The sequence below is a fragment of the Neodiprion pinetum genome, chromosome 1, assembly GCF_021155775.2.
Source record: "Neodiprion pinetum isolate iyNeoPine1 chromosome 1, iyNeoPine1.2, whole genome shotgun sequence".
Lineage (NCBI taxonomy): Eukaryota > Metazoa > Arthropoda > Insecta > Hymenoptera > Diprionidae > Neodiprion > Neodiprion pinetum.
In genome coordinates, this window is record NC_060232.1 from 5,995,947 (window position 1) to 6,017,078 (window position 21,132).

At 39.0% G+C, this 21,132-nt stretch overlaps 3 protein-coding genes and 1 long non-coding RNA gene across 7 annotated transcripts; 3 read left to right on the forward strand and 1 right to left on the reverse strand.

The window, feature by feature from the left end:
- Window positions 1-3,657: 3,657 nt before the first annotated feature.
- Window positions 3,658-7,675, forward strand: mre11 (double strand break repair nuclease mre11). Of its 2 annotated transcripts, none has more exons than XM_046635113.2 (13): window positions 3,658-3,798; window positions 3,885-4,338; window positions 4,530-4,692; window positions 4,814-4,953; window positions 5,042-5,232; window positions 5,333-5,537; window positions 5,640-5,900; window positions 5,988-6,069; window positions 6,194-6,344; window positions 6,429-6,592; window positions 6,775-6,901; window positions 7,062-7,340; window positions 7,450-7,675. In XM_046635113.2, the coding sequence occupies exons 2-13, from the start codon at window positions 4,233-4,235 to the stop codon at window positions 7,552-7,554; spliced, it is 1,974 nt and encodes a 657-aa protein (XP_046491069.1). In that variant the 5' UTR covers window positions 3,658-3,798; window positions 3,885-4,232; the 3' UTR covers window positions 7,555-7,675. The 2 variants fall into 2 exon arrangements, with proteins under 2 accessions (XP_046491069.1, XP_046491074.1); XM_046635118.2 differs by having other exon boundaries at window positions 4,530-4,685.
- Window positions 7,676-7,991: 316 nt separating this feature from the next.
- LOC124218023 (pyruvate kinase PKM) lies at window positions 7,992-10,812 on the forward strand. Its single transcript, XM_069135275.1, has 9 exons — window positions 7,992-8,054; window positions 8,127-8,268; window positions 8,352-8,555; window positions 8,688-8,885; window positions 8,972-9,190; window positions 9,274-9,449; window positions 9,545-9,775; window positions 9,910-10,132; window positions 10,224-10,812. Exons 1-9 carry the CDS (start codon window positions 7,992-7,994, stop codon window positions 10,436-10,438), a joined length of 1,671 nt encoding a protein of 556 aa, XP_068991376.1. The 3' UTR covers window positions 10,439-10,812.
- Window positions 10,636-21,021, reverse strand: LOC124223301 (pyruvate kinase). Of its 3 annotated transcripts, none has more exons than XM_046635125.2 (9): window positions 20,800-21,021; window positions 19,519-19,751; window positions 14,960-14,995; window positions 13,328-13,672; window positions 13,045-13,231; window positions 12,436-12,957; window positions 11,967-12,305; window positions 11,654-11,810; window positions 10,636-11,019 (listed from the first exon to the last, which is right to left on the reverse strand). In XM_046635125.2, exons 3-9 carry the CDS (start codon window positions 14,984-14,986, stop codon window positions 11,007-11,009), a joined length of 1,590 nt encoding a protein of 529 aa, XP_046491081.1. In that variant the 5' UTR covers window positions 14,987-14,995; window positions 19,519-19,751; window positions 20,800-21,021; the 3' UTR covers window positions 10,636-11,006. The 3 variants fall into 3 exon arrangements, with proteins under 3 accessions (XP_046491081.1, XP_046491087.1, XP_046491097.1); XM_046635131.2 differs by lacking the exon at window positions 20,800-21,021 and adding an exon at window positions 20,058-20,165; XM_046635141.2 differs by lacking the exon at window positions 14,960-14,995.
- On the forward strand, window positions 14,978-18,022 carry LOC124223345 (uncharacterized). Its single transcript, XR_006884274.2, has 3 exons — window positions 14,978-15,567; window positions 16,025-17,183; window positions 17,273-18,022. It is a non-coding gene; the product is annotated as an uncharacterized lncRNA (long non-coding RNA).
- Window positions 21,022-21,132: the final 111 nt, after the last annotated feature.

Here is a 21,132-nt window from a genome sequence, read left to right on the forward strand (position 1 = left end):
GTAATCGAGTTAACTCGAGCACGTTTCATTGCCTGGCGATTGAGCTGAGCGCGTATAAAACGGCTGTACGACCTGTACGCTCGATTTAAACTTCGCCCTCTGCAACCCGGTTTTGTGGTTCGATTAAGTCTGTAAGAATATTTTCAAGTAACACGGATAATCTCGTCGAATTTCCAGCAGTTTTCCGGTCAACATTTTATTATAAATTTTATTATCAAGTTTTTTCGTTTCACTCTCCTCTCATGCTGCTCTTTTTTTCCTTGCACAACCAACGTCCCCACGTGCTTTTGTATTTTAGTACTGACTGGTATGCTCGTAAAAATATTTTTAAGCACCTCCAGATGGAGCATTCTTATACGTGCATAGAGTGGTCGCCTCGTGCGGCATCGACGACCACACGTAAAAATACACTTTATTTTATGTCACGATTATTTTTTCAACCTTACGCGTAACAATGAAAATTTTATGGAAATTAATAAAGTCCTGCACACTTTGGCATCATGAAAACATTTTTCAACAAATTTTAGACGTACTTGGAAAACTGAAGAATGAACAAAAATAATTTCTTCCAATTCGTCGATACTAGAGATTTGACAAATTTTTTTATAAATTTTGATTTCAGCCTTTCTGATATGTAATAAATGTTTAAAAAATTATTCAAAAGTTGACTCACCTTCTGAAGATTTTTTGGAACTTCCAAATCCAACGGTTGGTCTCCGCCAACCTCGCCAGTTGTTGCAGAGCGACTCAGGCTCGCTGCTCCAGCTGCATAGGGAATCCTCTTCGAAGCGATCTGAATCCTCGAACGAAAAACGGTCCGTCTCTTCCCAATCAAGAATCGGCCCTCCCGGTACTCCATCTTCACCTGCAGCTCCTCCGCCACCTCCTCCTCCTCCTCCCCCTGCTCCTCCTCCTCCTCCTCCACCTCCACCTCCACCTCCACCTCCACCTCCACCTCCTCCTCCTCCTCCTCCTCCTGCTCCTCCTCCTCCTCCTGCTCCTCCTGCTCCTCCTCCTCCTCCTCCACCGCCAGCTCCAGCACCACCGCCACTACCACCCACCACAACGGGGGATCGAGCCAGGTTGCCCGCCAGTTTTAATTGTCGAGCGAATTTAACGCAAGACGCTGGTTTAGCGAAGACCCCGCAATGCGAAGATTATCAAAGGGCGATAGACTCGTCGAATAATAACCCCCTCCTTGCCAAATAACACCAGCAGCGCCAGCTTTCTGTGAACTGCGCCCACCACCACCCATACGCTTCGACGACTACCAATTTACCCAAAGTAACATCATCTTGAAGGTGTCTCGATGCCTTCGCGTACCTGCGAAAGAATAAATTACACATTTCTTTTCATCTGTTTTATAATCTTACTCAAGTTATTTTGAATTTCAAAGAACTCTGAATGAAGTGAACCGTAGTTCATAAAGCAAAACCTTCGACGGTTTGATTTCATGCGAATCGATTAATGGCACATGATAAGAACCTAATAACTTGAGTGAATGTCTTGGAAATATTGTTTGCAAGACTTGTTGAATCAACAACCCTGACATGCCTACGTTACATCGACTTGTTCTACGTTCTCGACCGATAATCATTTAAAATTGACAATGAAGCAAGAAAATTTCTATAATAAAAGTAAACTTTTTCAAGAGATATTTAAACGATTTGAATTCAATAGAATATAATTTTCGTCAACATCTGAGTATGTGAAATCAAGATATTTTTGTGCATAGTCATCCTGACAGTTTCGCAGCTCTGAAAAGGTGCTGAATACACGTCTCATTTGAGTATACACATTTCCTACTTGAATGTAAGCAAAGTGTAGGCCAGATTTCACACACATAATTAGCATACGCAGCAAAATCAAAGTGCAGAATTGGCCACAAGCCATTAAACTCTATTTTGTTATCTGTTTTGATGTTGAGTTACTGCCATCGTGTGGAATTGGAATAAAATTAATACAACAATGTATGTATATTTTTTAAACGTAATGCACACATCTATATTGTCTGTTATCCAGAACTGGTCAGAGAATGCTTATAATAATTAATTTGATCACGATTAGTCACGTCGTGAGTAAGTGGAAAATAAGTCGTATCTCATTTTTATCAATTCGTCATCAGAAATAAACAAAGCTGAGTATAAAATGGCGTGAAGTTGTGCGATAAATTGTGGTAAATAATTTTAATGAAAAGTAAACAAAGAAGAAAAAAAATATACCTACAAATGGATTTGTTTGATTTCACTTTTCGGCTATTTAATAAAATTCTAACACGAGATAAAGGTAAGAAGTTCGTTGAAGAGTCTAAATCTGTTTTAATCAAATATTTTACTTTCCGTGTACGAAAATTGAACTCCTGCCGCCGAGTAAGACAAAGGCTTGCTTGTCAGAGCGAGGTAAGCCATGGATAAGTAATCGAGATATGAATTTTTTTTTCAAATATCGTGCTTAATTCCCGCAAGGAGATTTGACAGCAGCCCGAGCACGTCAGAGATTTCTTTGTGCGTATCCCGTACGAACATGTATACAAAGGAGGAACAGCTGATAAAACGTCATCCGTCAAATCTCAACATAAAGTATACAATATCGATTTTTATTTTCCCCATCTATCTCGGTTACCTACCTATTACAAAACCGTTTGTTTCATCAAAACAATGTTCAACAAGAACGAAGCAAGAGGCTTAACGCGACCCGAGATAGCATTGATCACCCCTTGAAGAATTAAAAATTTCTTTCACGTATAACGAGAATATAAAACTGTTATCAAAATGGAAGGTAGGCGAAGCACAAAGCATACGAAACACACCGCGATACGCTCTCGAACGGAGGGTAAATATTCGAGGCGATGTTTGTTAAATGGTATAAAAGAAAAAAAATTGTAGTCTGACTTGTGAGAGAAAGTGGTGAATAGGAATTGTTTTTTTGATTAAAAATATCAACAGTAATAACCGTCATAGGTTGGAAAGAGGGCGAGAAAAAAGTATTTATCGACAATGACAGAGGAGCTGAGCTGTACGGGTCGGCCGATATTATGTTTTACTGACGCGTTTCTTTGTTGAAATATCTGTAATAAACGTAACTTCGATGAAAATTGTTGAACGAAGGAAATCCTCGTACCGCCTAGCCGTTTAAACCTCGTCAAGTCTTCCTACCCGAATTAGTAAACTAATTTAAAAAATCCTCGCTTACCTCTCACCCCCTACAAGTCACGGTGTCACAAATTCACTACACACCCAACACACGGGGGAAACTCTCTCTCTCTCTCTCTCACACACTTAGGTACTCACGTATCTCTAATGTGTGCGCCTCTGTGTGCGTGTGTGCGTTCTTCACTCACTCGCGGCTGGCAGTCAGGCAGGAGGTTTGGCGTGCACGCACGTACGCACGCACGGACATACACACAGTCACAGACACGCGTGCGCGCACCACTCTTTATTATTATTAATATATAAGGAGTAGTGGACAGCAGCTGAGCGACTGCCGATTATTTATGTAAGACACATATTTGGTTATACTTGTCAAACGATTCGATACGACGTGTGATCACACGCGGACACTCTCGGCGATATTTAATACTAAATTACACCTCGGTACCAAACGGACAAAATCTCTTCTCGCCTGCTCCATCAGCGACAACAACAAATATGGCGAGTGAAGTGAGCGGAGGAACGAACCTCCTGCCCGAAGAGCAATTATCCGGTACGCTTAGCAGATGGCGTCACCTACGCGTCGCTTAGGGACTGACTGCTACTCTGGATTGTCTGGATTCACACGAGTCGCAGAAGCGCGGCTCTGGTGAGCATTCATTCAACTACAATCGATACGTAATATCGATTGGTAGGAGAATTGTTTCAAATAAAACTGCGGTGTTTATCTTTTAGATATTCCCGCGCAACAGGTCCGTAACCAACCCCCTGTGGTTCGCAAAATATCCCTCGATACTGCCGCCAATTTCCACCACTAGTGGCGCTAGTAGTTACCTGACGAGCTTGCGCGCGGTCAGCGAGGGCAGCGAACGTGTCAGAAGTCTACCAGGAGTCTACTAGCGCCACGTAGAGGAACTAAAAAACGGACAAGGCGCGTACAATTTTTTAGTATACGAGCAGTGGTCAGTGTCAGGGGGCTGTCCGTAACCTTGCACGTCTGGATTGAATGCGTAATACTATTTTACACCGTTTTTTAACAACGATCTGAGGGAGATCAGAGGTGAATATTAACGATTGGAGAATATGTCCGGCACAATGAATCGCGGGGATGATAGACCCGAGGAAGACGTCTTCAAAATTCTAATTGCAACCGACTGTCATCTTGGTTATGAAGAAAAATCCAACAGAGGTTTGCACGTGATTTACATGCATTTTTCACGTCGATTGATACAAGCATGAATTATTTCGTCACAAGCTTACAAATTATAGAAATTAACATTTTTGCGTAGCGGTGAAATGTATTCACGCTTTTACAGATTGACTATGTATATGCTGTCCAAGCACCGTGCACACGTGTAATTTTTTTTCTTCATTCCATAGGGGAGGATAGTTTTACAACTTTCGAGGAGATTTTGAAATATGGAAAACTGCACAGTGTAGATTTTATTCTACTTGGTGGTGATTTATTCCATGATAATAAGCCCTCTCAAGCCACGGTGATGAAATGCATGAATCTACTGCGCAAATATTGCCTAGGTACAAAGTGCGTAACCAAATATTCGTAATCCTTTTCACTGCCCTGATAAAAATGTTTATTGATGTAATACCAACAACAAATCGTCAATAAGTACGTAATTTCTATTACAGAATCTTTCTTCTTTCAGGCCCAACAAGTTTCAATTCTTAAGTGACCCCAAGATGATTTTTAAACACTGTTTGAACAAAACAGTCAACTTTGAAGATGCTAATCTTAATGTTGAAATACCCGTGTTTTCTATACACGGAAATCACGACGATCCAAGTGGTAAGACTCTACTAAGAATTGCGTATCTAGAATCTATCAAGTAAAAATTTGCACCCTCGCACATAACTTCTAAACTAATCTTCAACAGGACCTGGTCAGATAGGAAGTTTAGACTTGCTATCGGTCACTGGACTGGTCAACTATTTTGGTAAATGGACGAATCTGAACGAAGTCCAACTAGCCCCTTTGTTATTCAGAAAAGGATGTACCAATCTAGCTTTGTATGGCCTCAGCTACATCAAGGATCAAAGACTTTCAAGGCTCATGAGAGATGGAAAAGTGAGTAACGGCAGTAATCGTTGCCATAATTATCTTCCATATCTATTTTTGTCCAACTTTATTTATGTACAGCGATCGTAATCACTGAATTCTTTATTAGGTGCACATGCTTCGTACCAATGAAATCGATGATTGCTTCAACATATTTGTACTCCATCAAAATCGTGCTAAGCACGCAGAAAATGCGTTTGTCCCAGAAGAAGATTTACCAAATTTTTTTGATTTCGTATTGTGGGGACACGAGCACGAATGTCGTATCGAAACAGAGCAAGTTGGAAAAAAACACTACCACATTTGTCAGCCTGGTATATTTGTTGTTCTTGTGTTTTGTAAAGCAAATAAACTTGAGAATAGCCTTATTATTTTGTTTGATTATTCGCATTTAATAATTCAAAATATAATTGTAGGAAGTCCTGTTGCAACTTCGCTATGCCAAGGTGAAGCTGTTCCCAAACACATAGGCATTTTGAAAGTTTACAAGACAGGTTTTCAACTACAGAAACACAAGTTGAAAACAGTGAGGCCATTTGTCTTTGATACAATAAATGTTGATGACAACAATGACATAAAAATTCAACCGTTGGAAAAACTTTGTAATACAATCGAATACTATGTTGACAATTATATCGAAAATGTTATGATGCAAACAGCAGCAGCCCAGCTATCTGGTAAGTGAAACATACTTTTTATTAAATGTTCACCAAGCTTACATTAAAATGAATATTAAATTAAATTTAAAAATTTTCTTGTCACAGGAGATCCACGTCAACCAACACTACCCCTACTGCGACTTCGTGTATTTTATACAGAGGAGGAGCAGAAGTTCGATACGTTTAGGTGAAGTAATTTTAAGTACCCTCTGTTTTCAGAGACCCAACATGTGTCTGGAATATTTCTGGCCTTATTCAAACTCCAAATTACTAACCATCTACAGATATTGTTTATTGTTTCTTGTACATAGATTAGAGCAAAAGTATGTTGATCAAGTTGCTAATTCAGGTGAGATTATTCGTCTGCGCAAAAAAAAAAGTGGATGGGCCAAGAAAGTAGACTTTGATGACTGTGATGATGATACTGATGCTATTATGGAAGAAGCTCTAGGATGTGATGAGGTAAATTGCAAAATAATATCACATATGTCAAATACCGACAAATAAAATGATTGTCCAATTCCTAATTGAAAAAAATGTTCTCAGGACGAGCCTGAATGGAACAAAACAGTTCAAGGAGGAATACGAAAGTATTTTGCAGCAGGAAATAAAAAACACAAATTAACTGTATTGTCTCTGACTGGTCTCAATGAAGCCTTGTCCCAGTTTGTAAATAAAGGAGACTCGAATGCATTCGATGATATAATTGAGTGAGTTGAGAAAAAGAAATGGTGATGATCAAATCTGTTTGTGAAACGAGAGAACTATCTGTGTATCGAGTTAGGCAGAAAAGGATTTACTTCTGTACATTAAAGAAATAAGGGGAAAAGTTATGGGATTCTTTGTTATCCACATTCCAATTGTTAAACTGATGCATGAATACTTTTTACAGGCATCAAATGAAAAAAACTCTTGAATATATAAGCAGTAAAGAGTTAGAAACCCGTGAAGAAATAGCGGATGTAATTCAAGAATTTCGAAACGAAAGGGACAACACAAATGAAAATGAAGAAAACCAGGTTGGATTTTTGATGACTGATTTTCAATTTGAGGAAAGATTGTGTCCATTATCTGTGAATAATTTCCTAGCAAATGCAATAAAATATATCTGGCGTGGTCGAAGAAACAAATCACAAGGATTATGTTTACTCATTTTTAATGCAATGTACCTGATGATAGGTACGTGACTTCCTGAATTCTTCGACTCGTCGGGTTCGTCAGCCAGCTGCTAATTTAGATGTCGACGATACAGCAGAAGATGACTGTGCTACCAAAAGTAATGAAGACAATGCTGTCAGAGGAAGAGGTAGGGGAAGACGAGCAAGAGGTCGGGTAGGTGCTGCTTCTGGGAGGGGCAGGGCAAAAGCTCCTGCAAGTATATCAGCTAGTAAAACTGTGCTTATTGACAGTCCGACAAAATCTACTAGAGCAACAAAGACAAAGCTGACAGAGAGTGCAGTGAGTTTCATTATTCCTGAAAGATTTCATTCTGAGTCATTGAGATCTGCAATTTTAAAATGTGCTTTAACATGAATTACATTTGTCATAACACGTATCTTTTCAACAGATGCAGCCTGCAAAGCAGACAAGCATAGCTGCTCATTTTCCAAAAAGTCAGAAAGCTTCGAGTAAACCGATATACATATCCGATTCGGATTCCAACTCCGACTAAGCTTCCATTCAAGTTGTTTAAGTTTTTGTATTAACATTTTTTAAATTTACTGTAAACTATTCCAAGTAATTAGGACTGTATACTTATCATCAACATAATAAAGAATTTTACATGTAAACTATTCTCCTTGGTTGTGGAATTCATTCGTCGTAAAAATTTAACAATAATTTTGCGCCTTGAAGTTTTTCAACGAAGAAGAATTTTCTGAATTTGCATTTTAGGCAAAGTCAAAAAGATAGACATCAGAGTCAGCCTGGAATCGCAATGTCAAAGCAAAACAAAAGAGTCACAAATAGTAGATAATTTCACATACAAAATTTTTCTGACACAAAACCCAAAATTTTCAAGTCAATCATTTTGTCATTAAAAGTAAATCCTCAACAAAATCAAAGTAACATAATTTGGAAACGAAAGTTGTGCGCAAATAATTTCTCACAATGTGTTCAAGTGACAGAAACGTAGCTCTCAAACCGAAGAGCCTGTGCAAACGCATGCCATGGGTAATGTGTTACCAGTATTCTCTTATAAAATGCACAACAGTACGAGTTTATGTATTCACTTGCTATATGCAGATGATGCGATTGGAAGATCAATTAATCCCTGACAACCAACTTGGCGCAGCTTATCAGAAAACACGTATAGACCATGAAATGCTTTTGAATGTGAACAGTGATCCAAAGATCGCCAGACTAACAGGAATAATGGTAACTCTAGGTAATTTTCGTAAGTCTGTAGTCAAAACAGTTGTAACAGTTCCAACTCATACCTGTACCGATATTCCACTCTACTTGCGTTAGGAGAGAAAAATTCCCATCCAATGGGAATAACTGATATTGTTTTGTCGGGGGCTGACATGGTGAGAATGAACATGTCGCACAAAGAACATACGTGGCATGCTGTAAGTGTACAATCTATCAGAGAAGCTGGAAACAGAATTCATCGGTGTCGTCGCGAAGTATTTCCCTTAGCTGTTGCAATGGATTTACGTGGACCTGAAATACGTACAGGGCTTTTTAATGGAGCGGAAGACTCGATGGTGAAGATTTGTATATTATTGGATATTTTCGAAGTGCCCCTAGTGCATAGAGAGTAATCGACCCCCTCTAACGGGTCCTAATTGTACTTAAAATTAGAGGATCATCGACTATTACAGGGATATGCAGAATTCAAAGAAGGCAATTTTGTGAAATTGCTAGTCGAGGATAATATGAAACGAACTGGTTGTGACAAGTGTTTCTGGGTGTCTTATCCCGATCTGCCTAGATTTTGTAAGGTCGGTGATAAAATTTACATCGATCGAGGTGCAGTTATCTTAGAAACTACTTGTGTAGGTTTGTAATCTTAGAAATTAATTCAGTGTCGATTAAAGATGTATTGGTTGATGATAATCACGTTACATTAATATTTACTATTGCAGTGGAGTGTACTGTAACGTGCAAAGTAGCGAAAGGTGGAATTGTCAGGAATGAGAAGCTGGTGCAATTAGTCGATGGAATTCCAGAGATACCTCAAGTGTCCGGGCAAGATGATGCCGACATTGGTCTAGCCCTGGACTTTGAATGTGATCTTTTGATAGTGTCTCACGTGCGAAATGGACAAATGATATGCGCTGTCAAAGACAGAATAAAACAAATTGGTAAATGAATTATAATTGTCTTCATTTATTCATTAGGATTCGCAGTACGTACCTTATACACTGACCGCATTCTCTTATATCAGGAACACGGCCCATTTGTGTTGTGGCGAAAATCTCATGTAATCAAGGTCTTGAGGCTTTCGATGATATCCTAACAGTAGCAGACGCAATCATGATTGATAGAGCTGGAATTGAAGTAGATATCCGACCTGAGAAAGTGTTTTTAGCACAAAAATGTATAATTTCAAAATGTAACAGAGTAAGCTGAATTGATTATGTTCATTTGCTACTCCTATAATTAGTAGATAGATATTCCTTGTCTTCTCAGTTCATCATTGACGTTTGCATCTACAGGTGGGCAAACCAGTTATCGTAGCCGTTCGCATAAAAGGAACTGAACCATCGTACACAGACATGAATGATATTTCCTGCGCAGTTCTTGATGGTGTTGATTCCATATTTCTTGCAACAGGAGCACTGAGTGTGGACGAAACTGTGAAAGTTGTTAAGAACGTTGATATCGCTTGTAGAGAAGCCGAGTGCGCCCGATGGCAGAGACAGAATTTTGAAGAACTCAGTTACAAAGTTAGTCTTTTTAATCCAGAAAATTCATCTCATAAAAGTGTTGAATCCCTGATCACACGTTTTCTTTCCCTCGCCTATGTATTGAATCCTTCCAAGTTTTGTTATTATTTGCACTTGTAATTTCGTGAAAAAAGGCTCTGATACCCCTCGATCCCACGCATTCTATTGCTGTCGCTGCCATCGAAACATCTATGAAGTGCAATGCAGCTGCGATAATTGTTACTACAACAACTGGACGTTCGGCAATGATGCTGTCTATTTATCGTCCACGTTGTCCCATCATTGCTATCACTAGGTACGGTATTGTGGCACGCTGGCTGCAAGTGTATTTTGGGGTACACCCAATCCATTACAGAAGTGAGTTACTGTATATTTCACTTTTCCCAAAACAATTATCGATCAACCAGTAATTTATGCCGATAGTATTTATATGACATTAATATTTCAGATCCACCATATCCAGATTGGAGTAAGGATATGGATTACCGAATACAACATGCAATGAATTACTCTCGTAGTCATAAATTTGTGGAAGTTGGAAATGCAGTTGTAATAGTTAGCGGATGGCGTCAAGGCTCAGGGTTTACAAATTGCATACGTATCGTTTATGCTTCACCTGGAAATATCCCAAACTTGTCTGAAGACTTTGAGGAGTCTTGGTGATAACGTCGTTTTTGTGTACTGTCAAATGTCATTGTTAGCAACAAGTCGTCATAATATTTAAATCCAAATCATACTAACTGATTACGTATTTAACGGTTTTGAAAGACTCACTTTTTGGAACCATGTGCATACATTATAACTAAAGAATAAAACAAAACAAATTTTCACAAAGAAGATATTGAAAGCTAAAATCCGAATTGTTTCATATCTATTTGCATCGTAGATTCATTGCAATAATTTATTCATAGACTATAATTATAATATAAGTTCTATGTTCACAGCTGGTTACATATACATTCTAGGTGCGTGTCACTTTTGTAGTTCCACTACAGTACGGATTTTCACTACAAAATCTAGCGTACGCGAAATAAACACCGGTAGTAATAAAAATAGTAGTGGTAGTAATAGTAGCAGCAGGTATCCGAAGTGCGAAGACACTGTTATTTGCTCATATGCGGACAGATACACGTAATTGAAGTAAGAAACTTCCCGGAGCAGATGGATCTCAACTCCAACGCGAATCGTAGCAACAGGATACCTAGTGACCAATTCTGCGATGATCAAATGCTTAGTCCACCTTCCTGTAAGACAAAATTAAAAAAAAAATACTAGCTGAAATTAGAATTGCGCAATATAAAGACAGAGAATCCATTAGAGTGACAACAGGATCAAGTATAGGTAAAGCTGGAAGGTAAGGGAAGTGTAATAAGCGGGATAAATTTGCATGCAGTGTAGTGGATCTTGCGGTAAAACAGTTAATTAAGTATAACAATACAGCTATACTAGTAAAGACTTTGTATAACTGCCCGATCAGTGGCGTCACTTCCTGGTAGACTTGAAACTGTATTAATACGAAAAGTACTCGTAATTTACAAATAAATATGGTCAAACTATTTCAACTGTTTCATTTAAATTTATGAGGTATACTTTGATAAATCGGGATAAATTAAACATTGAATACTGTTGTAGAAGAAAATCTGTCGTAACATACAGGTTCGATAATAAGAATGAGTGAATAATTTGAAAACGAATGATCGTTAACAACATGTAAATCAGGTAACACGAAAATTCTGGAACCAATAATAAAGGAACAACAACCATTATATTATAGGTAAGTTTCACGCAGAGGATCAAATTGTGATATCTTCATAGGAATCGGAGTCACTCTCAATGGCACAAATTGGTTTCTCGCTGGTAAATTCCGGTTCTACATACACAACACGAAGGGTATTCGTGAAACCAGAGCCCTGTTTCCAACCAGTAACAACAACGACAGTGTCGCCGGTCTGAATAAAGCCACGACCTTTGCCAAAGTTCAGACCGTACTGTACACGCACATCGACATCCTTCAACCAGTCAGGAAGTGGGGATTCTGCAAAAACATCAATGTGTGTAAATAAGAAATCACGATATAAGTTGGATGAGTCATGTTGCAACTGATCTAAGAATATCACAAAATATTTTTAGCCGTTTTAACATACTGCACTTGTTAAATCGAATTTCAAATACACTTTACAAAATTGTTTACCTGAGTAGTGAAGTGGCAGAATACCACGATACAGATGGCCTTGCCGCGCGACTTGTTCGAACCTGGTGACAGTAATAATTGGACACCTTGGTCTGTACTTGGAGATTAAATGTGCCGAGCGTCCTGAGGTAGTGATGACGATAATTGCAGAAGCTAGACATTTGATGGAAGCTTCGACAGAAGCAATTGCAACCGAGTGAGTAGCGTCGATGGGTGGTAATACATTTCTGCAAAGATCAGCGAAAATCTGGTTATGCCAGATTGCAGCTTCGGCCTCCTTACAGATATTGGCCATGGTCCGGACACATTCAAGAGGGTAGTCACCCTTTGCTGTCTCTCCTGAAATCCAAAATAACGTATACTGAAGTTCATAAGTGGCTTTATACAATGAATCAATTTAATGAGCAAGGTGAGACATATTTGCTATTCAAACTAGTTATTACGCAAGACTGGAGAGAATGTCTTTTACCTGAAAGCATGACACAGTCTGCTCCGTCCAGAATGGCATTTGCAACATCTGAAGTTTCAGCACGAGTTGCTCTGGGCTTCTTGATCATCGATTCCAACATCTGAGTGGCGCAAATTACAGGTTTTCCCTGCCTGTTACACCTGCTGATCATGCTTTTCTGTGCTAAGAATACTTTCTCTGGTGGTATTTCAATACCAAGGTCACCACGTGCCACCATGATACCGTCGGAGGCCTCTATGATCTCATCCAGATTGACCATGCCTTGCTGGTTCTCGATTTTTGAAATAATCTTTATGTTCTTCCCTGCTTCGCCGAGGATACCACGAATTTCTGTTAGTGCAGCTCCGTCGCGGATGAATGAAGCGAAGATCATGTCTACTCCCTGATCAACACCAAACTGAAGATCGGACTTATCCTTCTCTGAGACAGCTGGCAAGTCAACGGGAACTCCTGGTAAGTTGACTCCCTTACGAGAGCCCAAACTGCCGCCATTTTCAACAGTGCACGTAATCTGGTTGGAGCCTGAAGGAATGAGTCATTGTAAATTGATAAGGAATGTTTTTCGCCTTTATGTGGTTAGAAGAAAGTAATATTTCCGCAATTACTTACTGACTTGGGTGGCAATAAGAGAGATCAAGCCGTCGTCAACAAAGATGCGGTTTCCAACTTTGACTACTTTTGATATATTTTCATAGTCAACCCACACAATCTGTGCATTCCCTTTTTCTAAGTAAGCTTTGTCGGTGGTGAATTTGAATGTCTGTCCTTTCTGGAGTTCCACTTCTGCAGAACCACCCTAAAGAATGAAGGATTCAAAAATTAGAGTAATAATTATAGGTAAAATGTTGGGGAATTCTGAATCATACGGCTGTGTAAAACCTGCTTAACTTACACCCTCCAAAAGTCCAGTACGTATTTCGGGTCCCTTTGTGTCCAGAGCTATGCCTACTGGTACACTTGTCTTGGTGCGTTCCGAAACATTCTTCTGAGCCTGTCTCACATTAGCAATGGTTTCAGCATGGTACTCATGGGATCCATGAGAGAAGTTCATACGAGCAATGTTCATTCCAGTTTCAATCATTTTCTCAAGAGTTTCAACAGACCGGGATGCTGGTCCGATGGTACAAATGATGCCAGACAAACGGACGAAGGAAGCATGGGGCTCGATGTCAAGGGCACACATGTGCTCTAAATGACTTTGCGCATTGAGTGCAATGGTATTTGGCTTTCCTGCCATCTAAGTGTGAAAAAGGAAATATCTTTAGAAAAAAAAATGTACACTACTTTCACTGTAGCAAAATTGAAAAATAGTGTTTACGTGTTATAATCATAATTTTGCCGCAACAACGTGCTGTAGCAATTAGCCATCTTATCTACATGAGATGATAGCGAGTGTACAATCAGGTCAAGCTGGCAGTACTAACGAATGCACCTATCGCTGATTATTGCATTGTGGATGAGTTTTCAAGCAGCTTCCATGTAACGATCATGCAATGGTGCTGTTCGTACATGAAGCCATACGAGTTTAAATTTCATAACTCCTCTTTTTAATAAAACTGAGATGACCTCTGTTGTGAATTATTTAATGAAGTTTTGTATTTGCAGAGTTTTTTTCATGTCGGGCATATTTATATAAATATCAGATTGTTTTCAAAACGACGAATTCTCATCCACTGACAGATGTAAATGCTAAATATATACATCATCCCGCTTTACAAAACATAGATACATTTGAATTATCTCCTCTTATACTTCTTAAACCTCCTTACCCGTTCATGGCAATTCTGGGACATAAAAGGAAAAAGAAAAGCTAGACAATAAGAAACATCGATGTGAATTTATACCGTGTATGAAAGCAAAACATTTACTACAACAGTGTGAATAGTTCAATTTAATTGGCACGTTACCCAAGGCTAGTTCATTACACCGGTGCTGTAATGATTATATTAAAGGTTTATTTTTACACATGCACATGTATATAAACGTACATCCTAACTCACAATGAGCTGTCGTTGATCTAGCAATGTATCATTGGACCAATAGCATAAAAATGACACCAAGACTCATTGTTAGAGTGGGTTTGCTAAAAGTTGAATGAAAAGCGCTACAAGACAGCTGATTACATAAAGTAGGTGACGCTTTGTACATAAATGCATACTAAGCCTCTATGTATTTATAATATATAAAAAATTTCAAAAATTTTTAATCAGCGTACCAACTTGCACAAACAAGCGTAAAGAAAAGATTTTGAACTAGAAGAAAAAAAAAACTTTCCAATCTGCCTGTACATACAATTGTACATGTATAATGTACTATATATAAACTTACATCGTAAAGTTAATTTGTATCATGCTCTCATCTACATATACGTATAATACACTGAAAACCGCGTAATTGAATGATTGTTATCGTAAAAAAATTTAAAAAAAAAAAAATATATATATATATATATACATAAGCGTTCATCTCTATAAGAATAAACTATCCATGATCAATCCAGGGAGACGGTACGAAAAAATTATACCTTATCGTCGTCGGTACTCCAGACCATATCGGTGCGCTGCGTGAACAAAGTAGAAGCACGAATTAATGATAAACTATCAGTCTTCGGATATCGAGTAGGCGAGAAGTGTGCGACGAATGTAACGCGATGACGGACTGGCGTTGTGTTCCAAAGGCAGGTGATAAACGACAATCGCGTGAACGCAGACCGGAAGCTTTTCTTGCAATACAACACGAGACGCATCGATCTTCAAAAGGAGGGTCGCGGTAACTTCGCACAGAGAATCGTCGGCGCTGGTAGATCAGGGTGCGATATACCCGAGCCGTAGCTGGTGCTCGGATGGCAAAAATAACCGATCAGCATCACCGAAATTTGGCCGGAGGTCCACCCCGCCGCCACCACACTTGCAGGCATTGAGCTGTCTTCACTTTGAACACCTCTGTCATTGGAACACGGCATATTTTTACATAATTTCATTGCGAATCTTCAGCTGATCTACTCGCGGCGGCACGCAGTCGTCGGCGATCGTGCATCGAGGACAGTATTTTCTAATCGTTCTTCCACGTGCGGCACACGACCCTCCTTTTTTACATCGCATATGCAATGTACGATCGATTGAAATGATAACGGTGAGCGGAATGTCGTGTGAAGATTCTTTCTTCAAACCAACAAATTTCGGAACTGACAGATTCATCGTATTGGAGTTATTAAGGTTATCGTAACGACGATTCATGCTGAGGAAAAAGCGTTATTTCGTGATTTTCGAATTGTCTGAAAATCAGTAAACCGTAATAAAACAAAACACACTCATACTTCGAAATCTTAGTCTAGTTCCTTAAAAATCATTGTAAAATTAGGAAAATAGTGATTTTTCCCTAATGTTTCGTTACGATAGCATTACTAACTTCAACCTCGTACAGATTCGCCAGAAATTGAAATAAATCCGTACGTTTGTTCTCCAGTTTTCAATTTTCTTAATTTCAAACCCAAGTGGAATAGGGTTCGTGTATTTCGCGGTCACGTACTCAGCACGTGAACTTTATTTGTTTTGGCAACGTCGCGTTATTTTAAAATTTTTTTTATCAGATTTGAAAATGAGCATACACAGAAAAAGAGAAAAACATCGAACCACTCCGAATCACCGAATCAAAGAAAAATCTTAATGCCACGCCGAAAATCTGAGTATCGTTGCTAGATGTGAATTGGTGATCTTGAAATTAAATACGTCAGTTTAAATTTAGCCTCGATAACAAGGAGGCAATGGCATTCGCATAAGAAAATACTGCCGGCGGAAATTGACCTAGATTATGGCGGTGCGCCTACAAACCCTATGTGATAGAGTTAATTGTTACTATAACACGCTGCATCTACTAGTGATGTAACGAATATTCGCGTTCGCATTCGCATTCGCATTTGGAAAAATTTTACGAATATTTTTAGAATGTAATTGTCACAAATACTTCATATTTTGATTGTAAAAATTGTGAAAATAATATTAAATAAGACAAAAAACATTATATCGATACTGAACATTTGTTATAAAAGTTTGTCGTCACGTTTGAATCACACTCTAACCTCGAAATAATTTGTTTCTGTTATCAATTTATCGTTGAATAATCAAACAATCGGTTTAGTTCGGATCAGCTCGGCAATTTCCGGAATAAGATGCAAACCACGAAGTGACTTGAACAGTGTACCTGTCAGTCAATCAGTTGTCAATTTTTAGCCATAGAGAAATGGTGCTATGAATGGATTTAAAAATCTATATTCACATTCTCATTCGCGAATTCTTCAAAATTTACATTCGTTAGATTTCTAATATCTACTGTAAAATAGCACGTCGTCAGGATTTCGCCTCTTGATTCGGTCGGCCTCTAGATGGCCTCAGGATTGAGTCTCTTACTATGCATATAGCAAATTGACTGGATTTCACTGGTGTGTTGTGGATTGTAATAACGGTACAGGAAGAAGCTTGTAACTGCCTAATCTCAGACTTGTTATATGACGTTAGCGGGAAATAAAAGAAGAACATTTTCAAGCTTTGGGCTGATTGTAATTATATCATACCGAGAGGATTCCTTAAAAGGAAACGACCGTGCATTTAATTTTTGGTATATTGGTAATCATGGGGCCGACTGCCGCTGACAGGGACTCCGAAAACAGAGGATACAGCTTGCGCTGTCAAAAATTAAGCTTTGTAAAAGTGTTCATCGAATCTGGTACATTTGGACATGATTATCTTATGGTAAGTCGAATTGTAAATCAACGTTTTTATTACAACGATAAAGTACTCGGAGAACTTGTTCCTGTGTGGATCCTACATTATTTTTGCAGCAAACTGCGTCGCAACGTGAGCTAGGTCAAAACCTGTCCTAAGAAATTCACCGCTGGAATTTGCAAAGTTATGGAGATGCCACACATAAATCGCTGAATGATGTCAAAATGCATCTAGCTTTATTGGAATTTTGGATTTGCTTGTTTTTGGGCAAATACTTGTATGGCGATTGCGAATCTTGCAAGAGAAATAAAAACCGAGTAGGGGTACTATACATGTATATATATATATATGTGACCACGATAAGTTGTATCAATCCCTGCATTAAATATGTGACCTGTTCAGCTTCTTGAAAGTAATTTTGAGATTATCGGTTATCACTCTTACATACCGACATATCAGTTGCACGCGGAATTGATAAAAGCATTTTTCTCTTGGCAATTCACGATAAAATTGTTATACGCATAATTTCCTTGATCGTAATAACGTCAGTATAATTTTTGCCCACTTTGTACAGAAAAATGATAGTGTACTTATAACTGTATGCAATACTCTCAACAATCTTGCACAATAATGTGTCGTGTTATACTGGATTGATTTTATTGCCTTTCACGTTTGTACAGGATCAAGTCATTTGAACTCTCGACAGATTTGTATTCTTGACTAAACTTCAACACAGAAGAAGACTTTTGAGTTAATAGGGTTAACAAGATTACCTCTTTTATTAACAGTGTAGCACGTTTGCTATACGCCTCGTCAAATTTCGTTTATATACAGATATCATTTAACGCATTTCAATACCGGTTTCCATACACCAATTCATTCCCAAATTAAATTATTCAATTTGTCTGCATCTTTTTTCACTGTAATAATTTTGGCCTTTCGTTTCCCGATTATCAATATTTAGATTTGATACATAGTATAAATTAGTGTTGAACAGCGTTATCGATTCCTAGGAATTCATTTCTGGGTGTCGAATGTCCGCTAACTACAACATAATGTGTGCCGTGTAGAGAAATTTTACTCTTCCACCAGCATAGTAGTTAATTATTGTTAACACAAATCTATGTAACTATACATTTAATCAGTGTAGCTGATGTCACTCACACCAAGAAACCATTACGTTTCCCTTACGTGTAGATAAGGCGCACTTGCATGGGTCTTGACACTCAATTTCATATTGGTGTTAATAGATTACAGGGCCACTAAGGGCACATCGATGAGACAATTAGTCTTCGATATCTTGGCACATTACGAGAAGAACCAACGTAGATATTACAAATGGAATAAAGAGCTAAAAGCGTTCAGCATCGCGTATAAGAAACTGTTGGCAGCTAATCTTATTAGAGATATAAGAAAAGCCTCGTGGTGAAAAAAAAAAAATACATCATAGATATTACTATCGATAGTTGATATTGAATTCTAAGTGATGTTGACCTTGGCGACAATTGGTTAAGGTCACTGAACGGCACGAAATGGAGGCTATGATAAGTGAACCCCCATTCTGCTGAGTGTGTGTGCCGCAACTTTGTGGTAACATTCATCGAAAAGGGAAATAATGGCATGTAAATTTGTATCTGTCCCCATTTTCTTTGTTTTGAATTCGCACGTGGCAAATCACACTTTACATAACGATTCACCCGTAACAAAATGCATCAACAATACAATCATCATAGCTAATTTTCGTGTATACACAGCATAATGTAAACCAATTGCGTTGACTGAAGATATCGTAATATGGTACCGTTTAGTGGCTGGTATTATTTAGCCAGAAGTATTTTTGTTTGAAAGAGTGTTTTAATGGTTGCACAAGTGGCTACCTTGTATCAATGGAAACTTTGAATGTGACCACAAAGCAGATGCCGGCTAATCGTAAACGAATTCGAGATGATGGGATCGCAGTAACAGGTAAATTCTTTCCAAACGGATGTGACAACGTGTATGGACCGTCGGTTTCGTCAGCCGGATAGGGCCGCCGAATAGTTCAGATTGTCGTTATTCAACACGAGGAAGACAACGTGATTTTCTGTCAGACATCCGAATTCCTGTTCGTGCGCGTATCTGAGTTTGGTAAAAAGCGAATCGGCGTGCCGCTTTTCGCGGCAGCCCAATAACGTCTCGAATAAATATTTTCTAAACCGCCGATGAATGAATGAGAGGTGATGGACGGTAATGCGTTAGAAATCAAGACGTCTTCTCCTCCGATACTCCGATCGAGAAATGTATCGGTGCGTTACAATGAATAGAACAGTAATTGCGAGGGAATTATTTCCTCGACAATGATCAGAAGCGGAGATTTATTTACCTTGGGTTTCTTCGGGTCCGTTGAAGCTCGATGAATCGGGGAACGAGAGAATCGACGATTTCACGGGGCCGTGGCTCGTGTCAGACTGAAGCTGAGGACACGGAAGGTCACCACCACTTCTACCGACACCGTTCCGTGTTCAACGTGACAACCGACAGCGCCCTCTCCTACACGGTGACTCCTTGCCGCTGCGATCGATAGGGAGGAACGTGGCGATAAGAACGCAGCTAGACCTGAAAAGTTCAAAATCCTGTTGGAATTTAGAGATTTGCTTCTCACCGACATCGCATGTATTTACAAAAAGCCTAGTGTGAAAGCTCGCAGATAAAAGACGCTTCTACGTCGCCCTGGATTTTATAAAAAATTTCGAAAGACGCGCTATTTGATTAGATATCTCGTAATGGCACATTTTTTTCTTTTTTTTTTTTTTCTTTCATTCAACATCTTACATCAGGTTTAACTCTATAAGACTGATTTATTATTTAATTCTCTTTCCGCAACTTTACGCATGTTTACTGTTATCAGGGTCGGAATCTTACCTGTTACTGCTGATCTCTATATATTCGATATATCTGCAGCAAGCGAATTTTTAGAAGTTTGTTTGAATTCACAGTTATCTCTGGTTATACGAGTAGGGCAGCTCGCTGATTTGAAAACTACAATACTTGCCGGGTGGCAACGGCCGACTGAAAATCATACGTGTGTGCGTGCAATGGGTAATAAAATAGACGACTCGTACGATGGATTATTGGCAGTGAACATAATATATGTATATGGCTTCTGAGATTAAATATATCGATATTTATCATTGATCTTTCACGCTAGTCTATCGTGCGATTTGTGTCATTTTTTGTCCTCGATATCAGCTGTTTCGCAAGCGAAAACTAACTCGTAGAGAAAATTCGCATCTAGTAATTGGAAGTAACTTTTCTGTGTTCGTACGCCGCGCATACCTATGTATATTTCGTCTCAACTCTGTACACATGGATCGTATAATTGATTTACATGCGCGCGTAGGTAGTCACTGTATATATGGACTTGATACAAACGCAAGGTATAGCTTTACGTAACAGGCCAGGAGGGAGCGTTTTTTCTCACGACCTCACGTGAGGATATACAGTGACGTTAACGATCGGTGAGATCCAATATCGCCCTGATAAGAATTATACTGGTTCGCGATCGACAAGGGTCAAGCCTTGGCGAGTAGTTACTAGATGCGAATTGAATTAAGCGATCTGTTACGTCAAACTACGTATATCTATATGTGATATTCGTACGTACGTAAGCAACGTATGAGAGGCGGTCGGAAAGTTCACTGGCGGTAGAGGCGTGATGAATACAAAGCCTCTCCTGTTGCCGCTTCACGATCTGATTACGCAAATCTAGCGTTCAGCTGCAAACAAGGTTTAATCCCAACCTAACAAATTGAGTAATGGTGTTCAAATATCGTGCAACGCAACAGTTTATTTATCTAACAAACGGCGCTTCACAAATTACGGTTGTTCCCTACGCTTATTAACGCTCTACTCGAGATGCACGTGCAGCAAGTTGACTGCAAGTCTTCTATACCGACTGAGCATAACCTCCTTAGGCTGAATTTTCACGGGCGCTGGA

Excerpts from the sequence above, each read along its gene's own strand:
- mre11 (XM_046635113.2), top strand. The coding sequence starts at position 4,233 with ATGTCCGGCACAATGAATCGCGGGGATGATAGACCCGAGGAAGACGTC. Across the intron at positions 4,693-4,813 it reads AAATATTGCCTAGGTACAAA|GCCCAACAAGTTTCAATTCT; the intron begins GTGCGTAACCAA and ends TTCTTCTTTCAG. Across the intron at positions 6,345-6,428 it reads AAGCTCTAGGATGTGATGAG|GACGAGCCTGAATGGAACAA; the intron begins GTAAATTGCAAA and ends AAATGTTCTCAG.
- LOC124218023 (XM_069135275.1), top strand. The coding sequence starts at position 7,992 with ATGTGTTCAAGTGACAGAAACGTAGCTCTCAAACCGAAGAGCCTGTGC. Across the intron at positions 9,191-9,273 it reads AGACAGAATAAAACAAATTG|GAACACGGCCCATTTGTGTT; the intron begins GTAAATGAATTA and ends CTCTTATATCAG. Across the intron at positions 10,133-10,223 it reads ACACCCAATCCATTACAGAA|ATCCACCATATCCAGATTGG; the intron begins GTGAGTTACTGT and ends TTAATATTTCAG.
- LOC124223301 (XM_046635125.2), bottom strand. The coding sequence starts at position 14,986 with ATGGTCTGGAGTACCGACGACGATAAG. Across the intron at positions 12,958-13,044 it reads TCTTATTGCCACCCAAGTCA|GCTCCAACCAGATTACGTGC; the intron begins GTAAGTAATTGC and ends TCATTCCTTCAG. Across the intron at positions 12,306-12,435 it reads AGACTGTGTCATGCTTTCAG|GAGAGACAGCAAAGGGTGAC; the intron begins GTAAAAGACATT and ends TTTGGATTTCAG.